The sequence below is a fragment of the Hyperoodon ampullatus genome (genome assembly GCF_949752795.1).
Source record: "Hyperoodon ampullatus genome assembly, chromosome: X".
In the NCBI taxonomy this organism is placed as follows: domain Eukaryota; kingdom Metazoa; phylum Chordata; class Mammalia; order Artiodactyla; family Ziphiidae; genus Hyperoodon; species Hyperoodon ampullatus.
Window position 1 is genome coordinate 68,114,530 of NC_136913.1, and position 10,454 is coordinate 68,124,983.

The window sequence follows — 10,454 nt, forward strand, 5'->3', positions numbered from 1 at the left end:
GTAATCATTTAAAAACACAGAATCATTAATTAAGCAACTAAAACAAGGCTCATCTACTCTCATATTCTCCCCCTTGAAAATTTGTATTAGTAACACAGACTGCAAAAAATTAAAACTATAAATTTGATAAACTGAAAGAAATTAAACAAAGCCTAGATTATAAACCTTCTTGATAGGAACACTGGCTGACCTAAAGAGCAAATCTAACAACTGAAATTACCACACTTGAGAATCATTATGACAACTGAGAAGACCAGAGAACTCACTGAGATGATCCTACTACTCATAATTAGTTAAAAGGAATCCAGCTGGGCACTGAATAAAATACAAAAGGTACCTAATCTCAGGGGGCCAGAACTGCACCAAGAGCTACATTTGAAATACTAATTTTCAGATAGCCATGATAGCATTCTTCCTTTGGCTTTTCGAAATAATAAGATCAGACAAGTAACTAAAAAACAAAGAAAATAAAATTGTATGTTTTGTTTTCTAACTAAAAACACTACACAGGTAAAATGAAGAATGAAACTGAGACCATATGCTGAAGAAGTAAAATGAAACATTTTATCTGAGATTTGAAATTTTTTTTTGGGGGGGAATAGAAAATGAACATCCATAAAGTTAGTCACATGACTTTTTGATATTTGGGGACAGGAAACAAACAGATTTTGAAAAATACAGCAAGGCTTTAAATATATCAATATAAGTATAGTAGAGATAAGCATGGTACTTTGAAGTCTAAGAGCCTGGATTACTCAGGCTCTAAAATTGACTAGCTGTTACTCCTTCTGGCAGTATGCTACAGTAGAAAAGTCTTAGATTTGAATTTTTCCAGCATCCCCAGGATCCTACTTATATGACCTGCAAAGTTATTCAGTCTCTCTGAGCCTGAGCTTCCTCATCTGCAAAACAGGGAGTAATGATAACCACCTCATATTATTTGTAAAACAAAAACAAAATCATTCACTCATGCATTCATTCATTCAGACATTTGAAGTACAGGGATATAATGGAAAGATTAAACTGCTGCCCTAAGAAAATCCATAATCCCAGTGGGGGAAACAAACTAGTAGCTAGAAACAAATCAAATCTACAAGCGCCCAGAGGTTTAGTACATAGAGCTAAGGAAGCAATGTACAGTACCTAATTTAGCCTGGGGGTAGGGGTTCTTGTCCAATTTCATACCTGAATTCTAAGTGAAAGTTAACAAGGCAGACATAAGGAAGGAAACGCATTCCAGGCAAAGAGAAAGGCACCCACATCCAGTAAACACACTTTGCACAGTGACTAGTACATATATCTCCTCAACGTTTAAGATGCTCCTCCACAACATTAAGTTAAAAAAAATAAAAATAAAAAACTCTATCCAGAGTATCTGATTTTGAAGGAAAAAAATGCCCACACATATACCAAAAAGATGAAAGAAAATATAAAAAAATTAATAGTTTATTTTCTGCTTGATACTGTTCAGTAAAATATAAATGTCTGCAATAATCCAATATTATCTTTATAATTTAAAATTTGAGTTTTAATGTTTGCTGAAATTGAAGGAGGAGAAACGAAAAACTGGGAAGCAAAGGAAAGAAAGCAGGCCTTTCCATTGTAGTAATACCACTGGTTAACAGGGTGGGCTACAAAGTGTTAAGACTTCCTATCATTTTCTTTCGAAAATATTAATCATTGTTCATAGCATTTACTTTTATTTTTATTAGTTTTAAGATTTCCTCAGGAATGAGACAGGCAGAGCAATCCACGTAGGGCTCAAGTATTCTCTGGTTTATACTGCCTCAAGAAAGCACTAAAAGTACTATAACCCTGAGGTCAGATGATATCAAGAGAAGAACAAGGGACCCACCCACAGTCTAGAAGTTTCTCAGTAGAGAAAGGTCCAATAAAAAGAACTCCATACTAGCTAGCAGATTAGTAAGCCTAAAAAATATATATCATGAAAACACTCCTAAGGGCTTCCCTGGTAGCGCAGTTGTTGAGAATCTGCCCGCCAATGCAGGGCACACGGGTTCCAGCCCTGGTCTGGGAAGATCCCACATGCCTCAGAGCAACTAGGCCCGTGAGCCACAACTACTAAGCCTGCGCCTCTGGAGCGTGGGCTCTGCAACAAGAGAGGCCACGATAGTGAGAGGCCTGCACACAGCGATGAAGAGTGGCCCCCGCTTGCCGCAACTATAGAAAGCCCTCGCACAGAAACGAAGACCCAACACAGCCAAAAAAATTAATTAATTAATTAATTTTAAAAAAAACTACAAACATCCGTGACTTATTTAAAAAAAAAGAAAAAAAGAAAACACTTCTAAAAAAGTTAAGAAAATTGAACAAGTAATAACTAAGAACCAGCTAATTATAAAGCACCATGGTAGATACTAAAAGGCATAAGAAAACATCTTCAACAAGGTAATTTAAAACACAAGAAATAAATTGTCAATAATGTATAGAAAATAAGATTAGGATAAGAAGAGATCAGTCAGAAGGGTTGAGGATCCCTGCAACAAGACATGGGAAAAACATACCTCCCACTTCTTAAAAATGAGTTAATACTATACCAGTATCATATTGAATTACTTTTCTGTAATTCATAAAAATGCAAATAACACTAAATATATTTTCACCTAGTGATCATTCCTTGCTTAACACAGATGCACTTCAAAGACACTCATTTTGGGCTCAATTCTGACACTTTTTAAATGCTTTTTTTTTTTTTTTTTGCGGTACGCGGGCCTCTCACTGTTGTTGCCTCTCCCGCTGCGGAGCACAGGCTCCGGACGCGCAGGCTCAGCGGCCACGGCTCACGGGCCTAGCCGCTCCGCGGCATGTGGGATCTTCCCGGACCGGGGCACGAACCCGTGTCCCCTGCATCGGCAGGCGGACTCTCAACCACTGCGCCACCAGGGAAGCCCTAAATGCGTTTTTAATGGTACTATTTTATATGCCCCTTACCTTATAAAAAATATTAGGAAAATTGGGTGGTGATAATTAGCCAATTACCAAATAAAACATAAATTCTGGGGTCATAGTTCTTCAGATTTTAATGCTAACCATTCAAACTCTCTGTCCTATATTTAAAATGTAGTAAAATGTAGTAACCAACTCATTTGCATTCTTTCATATTTAACTCATTTGGTCCACACAACAACCTTGCAAAACAGGTAGGGGTTTTTCTTTTATAAATGAGGAAACTGAATCTCTGAGAGGTTAAGTAACTTGCCTGGGGTGGCTCAGCAAGTAATGACTATCTCCTGGACTAAATCTTATGGCCTTTTCTACTACCCACAAAATCCTATTTGAGAAATGTCAAACAAAGGCATCTCTAAAATATGACACAAACACTAAGTTGACTTTAAATTACTATTTTGCTCCCTACAAAAAAATTATTAATCAGTCAATAACCAACATCAGTAAAACTTCAACAAAAACACACAAACTAAACTAATATTCAAATGTCACAAAGGTGCTTTCTGGACAAAATTTGATAAGAAACATTCACACAATCCAAATTCTTACTCTTTAACAGCAGCTCTCTTCGTTTCCTTAATACCATCTTATTTGTACTGAGATAGCAGTTTTCCTAGAACTGGTGCTAAATCTCCAAAAGGATTTTAATCATTGAAAGTATGTTTCTAGAGCCCAATTGTGGAAAAAAAAAGCCAGTGATCAATCCAGATGAATAGGTAAAACAAACAAAAAAGAAAGAAAAGAGCGTACACGTGGCTCAAGCCAATCAGTAGTGAGGAATACCAGTTTACAGACACTGACTGCTGCCTGCCATAATACCTATCAGTTAACATTATATCCACACGGGAGTCAAGCAGCACATGCTTTTTGGTTTCCCATGATGCATTCTGTTCCTCCTAACTATGGCTGTGTCCACATAACAGTTAATAAATCACACATGCTTAAATTGCTTCCACACTTAGAGATGCAATAACCATGCTACCAGCACTCAAAGATCATTCTACAGTTCTAATAGACAATTTAAGCTATTACTAGTAACTAGAGAACAAGAGCTGGGTAAGGTAAGAAAAAAATGCAGGTATGTCTGGAATTCAAATACAGTGTTTTAAAGCAGTTGGTGAGGATCAAATGAGATAATGTGAAAACATTTTTAAAGTCAAATATGTTAAATGCAGATGTAAATTCTTATAATGACATATATCACCATAGATGTACTATTTCTAAAGACAGCGGTGAACATACAATCTTGACCAAAGTTTTTTAAATAGCAGAAAACTGCTTCAAGTCTTTTGAATATAAAATGAAGGTAATAAAATCTATGTCACTCCAAATGTAAGCACTAATTGGTGCTTTCAAGTCTACATTTGAAAAATGCTGAATAAATGTAAAAATATATACCACACCTAAAGATAATTATGTCTTTGGTTCAGTTTTATGATAGGAGTACCCATACAGTGATTCAAAAATCTTAAAGCATGCCTTTAAAAAATGTTTCCAACTCACCATTCCAATATATAAAATTTGTATATTAACAAAAACTGTTCATTTGTTTACACACACACACACACACACACACACACGCCCCTCACTGCTCTGTTTTGTCATCCCCAATAAAGCTCCAAGGAGGAAGCAATAAAATAGTCAACAATTCAACAGGGTCACCGCAAATGAAAGGACATCTGTATTTATTTATATTATCTACCTTAAGATGTAAGAAGCAAATCTAATTCTATTATGCTGTAAATAACAGTCAAGCAGAAATAAAGAAAAATACTCAGATCAAACTTCAAAAACAATCACCCTGACTTCAAATCTCTCCCTGTATCATTACAAAATTCTGAAAATTAATTTAGAATTTTTTTGAATGTCATAATCAAAAACGTTACAGTTCAACATAAACTGACAAACATTTCACGTTCAGACTCATTTTTTTTAAAGGCACCTCAGATCTTGGCATGTCAATACTTGGCTGCAAGCAGCTTTAACAAAAAAGCACCTTACCGTGTGTTCCAAATTATAAGTAAAACACTAAATCAGATTTAAGAAAGAAAAAATAGGGATTTCTAGGCTATGCAATAGTAACAGTAGTAATGAAGTGTTGAAGAAATCTAACTTAGTATCTTAATATTCTTCTAGATAAATCAAGTTAAGCAGTATAGACAATTCAAATGAAAATATACATATGGACAGAAAGGCAGGCTTTTTGTTTCAAGTATGTAGTATACATGACTATGCAACTTCAATTCAGTATTTTGATATCCTTGTTTATAGTCCTTCACCTCTTTATTATGCATGTGTCTTCTTTCCTTTGTATATCCCAGTACATCTTCAGTTTGAAGTGCTGCTATAAAATTATACTAATTAATACTTTGCCCTAAATTTCAATCCAAAACATGTAGCTAAATCAAAGATCGCACTGTATAAATCCATTGTTCTAATAGCACTTTAAAAAATACTACCCCGGGACTTCCCTGGTGGTCCAGTAGTTAGGACTCTGTGCTTCCACTGCAGGGGCACAGGTTCAATCCCTGGTGGGGAACTAAGACCCTGCATGCCCCTTGGTGTGGCCAACACAACAAAACAAAACAAAACAAACCTACCCCAAGAAAAAAATCCATCTCTCCTACAATGAAGCCACTCAAAATCTCAAGTCAGATTTGAAATAATTTTTATCAACAGTACGACTGATGAATCTAGCAATCAAACACTGCACACTCAGTTCTCAGCCACTTCTTTTCCTTCTGTTCAATTCTCAGCCCTGCCTCATCTTCCCTTACAAAGAAATCTATAGGCAGAGAACAGACATAGGACTAAAAATAAGACCATATTATCAAAATGTAATATCCCTACAAAAATTGGATCCTGGTGTGGAAAAATAAAAACCTATATGTACAATACAAAAAGTAAATTAAAAACAAAACAGATAACACTAATCCATAGATAACAGTCAAACAATAGAAGAAATTCTGTGTATATAAAAATTAAAAATGTATAAGGAATTATAAAAATAATAAATTAAAAAGATAAAGGTGAAAATCAAGTATATGTAGGGATATACAAATGGATTAATGACAATTAAAAAAATAACTTGTTAAAGTTTAAGCCTCACTAATAATGGGAAAAAGAACCAATTAACTCAATTGAGGACTATTTTCACCTATTAAAGCCACCAAAAGATTTTTAAATATTTTAAAAATTCATTCTAAGTATCTAGATGGTTACATTATAAATTAGGATAATCTTCTGGACAATAATTTTATAATATATAGCAAAAGCTAAAAAATGGATGAGTCCCTTGACCTGATAACTCCACTTCAGAAATATAGCCCAGAAAAACAACTGAAAAAAAAGAAAAGAAAAAAAAAGGAAAAAAGCAGAAAGACTACTTAACTATGCAAAGATATTAGTGAAAAACTGGAAGTAAACCAAATGTTCAACTAGCAATTGAGTTCTAATCACAGCAACTTAAAAACAACCGAATCTTTCCTTGCCATTAAAATAACAATGACTATTCAAATATAGATAAGTATATGTGAAACTGTTACCTAAGAAAATATAAAGCATAAAGTGGACATTGATTACAATTACATGAAAATATGCCTTTACAATATAAGGAAAGGAAGTCTAGTAAACTGGGCTTTGTTTTTTTTTTTTCTCTCTGTGTGTGTGTGTGTGTGTGTGTGTGTGTATGCATGTGTGTGGTTAGGAGACTATTTTTAATCATTTTGATGCTCATTTACATTTTGCCACTGTCAAGTTAATTTTTAAAAAGCTTTTTCCTTTTATAAAATGTTACTTGCTTAAAATGGTCTACTTAGAAACAAATAAATATAAACAAAAATATTGTCAATACACCTCAGTATAAAACTCTATCTTCAAAACCACATTAGTCATAAAGTATTAAAACATACCGGCAAGCACTGTTGTTTTTGCCCTTTTTTTGAAAGAACTTCAGTCCAACAAAAAGTCTGACTACAAATTAAACTGGTAATGCATGCAGTTTTTCAAAAATATTTTTTATCCATCCGAGAACTTTTTACCATTAATATTACAGATGGTTGAGTTTATCTTTATCATAATTATTATACCATTTTCTGTGCTTTGCAAAACTAAAAAAAATTTAGTCAGTAGATTTGGTGATAATTAGCATGGCCTCATTCTTGTAATTTAATACAAAGAAAAATATCAAATTAACACCAAAGTAATTTAAATATTGTTTAAATTACTTTTGAATTTATTTCCTGATGGAAGCAAATTTTAAATCATTTTATTTATATTTAGAGTCTACCATACCCCTCCAACTTTCTTTAACTTTGTCTGACTTTCCTCTGTTTGGATCTTACTGGAAGGAAAGATAGCTGAACTTAGATTTTAGTAACATCACCCCTTTCTCCTTTCATTTCCTTCCAACTGACTGTGCCAGTGGCTAACACAAGGGAACATCCTCCCAAAAATAAAAAGGATCACCTTTTTGTGTGTGTCAATGCCGAACAGAAGGTGCATTTACACTATGAATTATATTTGCTGAACAAACAACAGTCAATCCAATGCTTTTGGTCCTTTACTAAAGTATATTCTATTTTAACATATGACCATCGTTGTTTCCTTGTAAATCCAAAATCGTGTTTCGTCAATTCTCAAAAAGCTCATAATCCACCGTTCTTATTTAGTGAAACTGTTAACTGCATAAACGCGATTTAATAATGATTTGATGAGCTATTTTCTACAATCTGAGATATACAACGATTATGCTTTTATTCCGTAGTCGATTATCTAACGCCCGGCAAATTTTGAAATTAGCTTGATGCTATTATTTTTAATTGTGTCGTTTTTCCCTAGTCCCTGGTCCGTCAACTCCCCTCCTGAACCACCTCTGCCGTGCGGCCCACCGCCCCCAGACCAAGAAAAAAAAAAAAAAAAAACAGCCTGGCCTCTGTTCCCGTATTTCAAGCCAGGACCAACCAGAAAGCAGTTTTCTTCCACTAATCCGGAACTCCGGGCTGTTACCAACGCTGTCATTGGCCAGCGTCAGTCCTTGGTACGTGCCCCAAGATAACCCCCTGGTTTCTCTCCCTTTCCCCCCTACAATGGGCCTTTCTCGATGTTTGTAAAATATTCATAATCCACAATACGGCATCTCTGATAACCAGTTCACATTCTTCAAAGTTTTCGGGTGGAAACAAACGAGGCCAAGGGGAGGGCAAGGTACCCTTTCTCCGACTCGCCGGGAGGGGGGAAGGGACAGTTCTTCGGCTCAGCACTGAGCTCCAGAGCCGCGTAGGTTGAAGGGTCGGGGGCGGGTTGGGGGAACAAGGTGGGGAGGGAGTGGAGAAAGAGTTGGGTTAAGTTGAAATGAAAACTTTACTCACCAGATCCTCGAAGCTTCTTCGGTGCTCTCTCCCCTCCCAGTCTAAGCGGCGCGGAATAAGCTGGGGGCCGGCGAAAAGAAAGGGGGGAGGGGGCAACGATAAAGGCCAAGCCTCTGCTCCGCATCAACCCGACCCAGTTTGGGTCCGGGTCCTCGACCCTTTGGCGTCTTTATTGCTGTTGGCCTGATAGCTGTTGTCTCAGAGCTAGATGAGTGTGGGGGGAAGGAGGCCGAGGAGGAGGAAATCCTGAAAAAACACCTCCCACAGGCATAAAGAGGGGGCGAGTTAAGACCCCAGCGATATCCGCCCCTTTTGAGGAAAGAAGCCGGTTCACCACTGTGACAACAGCTATGAGTGCCCAGATCCAAGCCTTCCTCCCGGCCCTAGCCCTCCGCCCCTTACTTGCCCTTCCTCCAGTCTCACCCCAACCGTCCCCACCTCTTCCCGAAGGGGCTGCGTACCTGATGCTCCTCGAGCTCCTGCACTAGCACCTGAGCAAAAGGGAAACACGGATATGAGGGCAGCTCGGGCCATCGACCCATTCCTCCCTCCCCAAACTGAACCCAGCCGCTGACGGCAGGGCTACTCAAGGCCGGCCTTTCCCTCACCCACAGCGGAACCGCACACCCCGCTGCCTCGATTTCCCCACTGGGACCATTCCCCAAGACTCCCAGATCTCCTTCCCCTTCTCACCTGAGCGGATTTGTTGCAGGGTCCGGACTGCAAGAATCTAGCGATCAGGTAATACAGCTCTGAGGAAGGTGGGGGGGGGGGGGGAAGAGGTTGAGAGGGAGGCAAAGAAGAAAAAATAGAAGCTTTTTCAAAAGAAACTGACAGCCGTCGCGCTAAGCCCCCATCCTCTTAGCCCCCAGACACAGCTACCCACCGGCTTCGATCTGGGTAGGTGCCGCCGCCATCCTTTTCCCGAAGGGGTTTGGGGGATTTGCTCCAGAGGGGCTGGCGGGGGCGGGTGGGGATGCTGCCTCTATTGTGGTGAAGCCCCCATGCCCAGGAGTCCCGCCGCTTCCGCCGCACTCCTCGTCCCAGTTTCGGTCTCTCTCGGATTCATCGCATCACGTTTCGACCCATAGATATTCTAGCCCAAGAGCTGAGGAGGCGGAGGAGGAAGGAGAGGGAGAGAGAGAAGAGGAGGGAGGAGCCGAAGTGGCGGAGGGGTGGGCGGAGGCAAAGGGGGTGGAGAGAGGGGAGGGTAAAAACTGTGAGAGGGACCTGCAGCGCTCGTTGTTCACCGCCAGAGGCACTAATGCATCCTCCAGTCCTCAGCTCTCCAATACAGCCGACAGTTACCTAGCTACCACTCCCGGAAGGAAGGGGAGGTGCTAACTGATGGCAGACTCTCTGGCAGCTACCGTAGAACTCAGTGGTGACGTTCCCTTCGGCGAGTTCCAGAGTGGTACCCTTCCTGTGAGGACAACCGGGCCCTTTCCTATTGAGGACCTTTCCCTCTGGCGTGGTCGTGAGGAACATGTGAGGAGCCGACTTGATTCAGCTGCTTTCTTCGATTCCCTCCCGGCACCGAGGAGGCTTTGGTTTTTTTGTCTCTCTTCCACCGAAAGGAGGCTAGCCGCTAAAGGATCGCGTGCTGAGAAAGAAAAGGAGCCCCTACTTCGTTGTCACTTGTTTCTCTTTAAAATGATTTTTGTACCAGATGAAAATGCTGTGAACTTAGCAGTCCGGAGGGCAGGGCTCATACTGTTATAGAGAAAGAGCAGCTCTCAAAACGTCCCCTGATTCTGATAAATTTTCAGGAAGAATTTGATGGCAGACATGAAGCATTTTATTTTTTCCCCTTCTGAATGTGTAACACATGCCATATCTGTCCCATTCCTATAAGATAATTTTCAATCGTGTCTTCAAATACTGTCAAAATATTTTACGTTAACCATGGATTTTTATGTATTATTGCATATCTGTAGGCAAGGTAGTTTTCTACAGGTTTGGGGCAACTTTCGTTATTTAATATATAACCCCTAACTCTTAGTACAGTACCGACTTTCAGTAGTTGGTTACTGAAATCTTAAGTGATCAAAGGATTTGTAGAGTAATTGATATACATATAGTAAACAGTCTACTTCCCTACTTTCCCTCACGTAATAT

At 38.9% G+C, this 10,454-nt stretch overlaps 1 protein-coding gene across 1 annotated transcript in view; it reads right to left on the reverse strand.

The window, feature by feature from the left end:
* BRWD3 (bromodomain and WD repeat domain containing 3) overlaps positions 1-9,253 on the reverse strand; it is a gene marked incomplete at both ends in the record, with an annotated part of 116,692 nt that extends 107,439 nt beyond the window's left edge. The window contains 4 exons of the mRNA XM_079727528.1: positions 8,337-8,396; positions 8,798-8,827; positions 9,030-9,088; positions 9,223-9,253. Of these exons, the coding sequence (XP_079583654.1) occupies positions 8,337-8,396; positions 8,798-8,827; positions 9,030-9,088; positions 9,223-9,253 (180 nt within the window). The remainder of the gene's footprint in view (positions 1-8,336; positions 8,397-8,797; positions 8,828-9,029; positions 9,089-9,222) is intronic.
* Between the last annotated feature and the right edge of the window lie 1,201 nt (positions 9,254-10,454).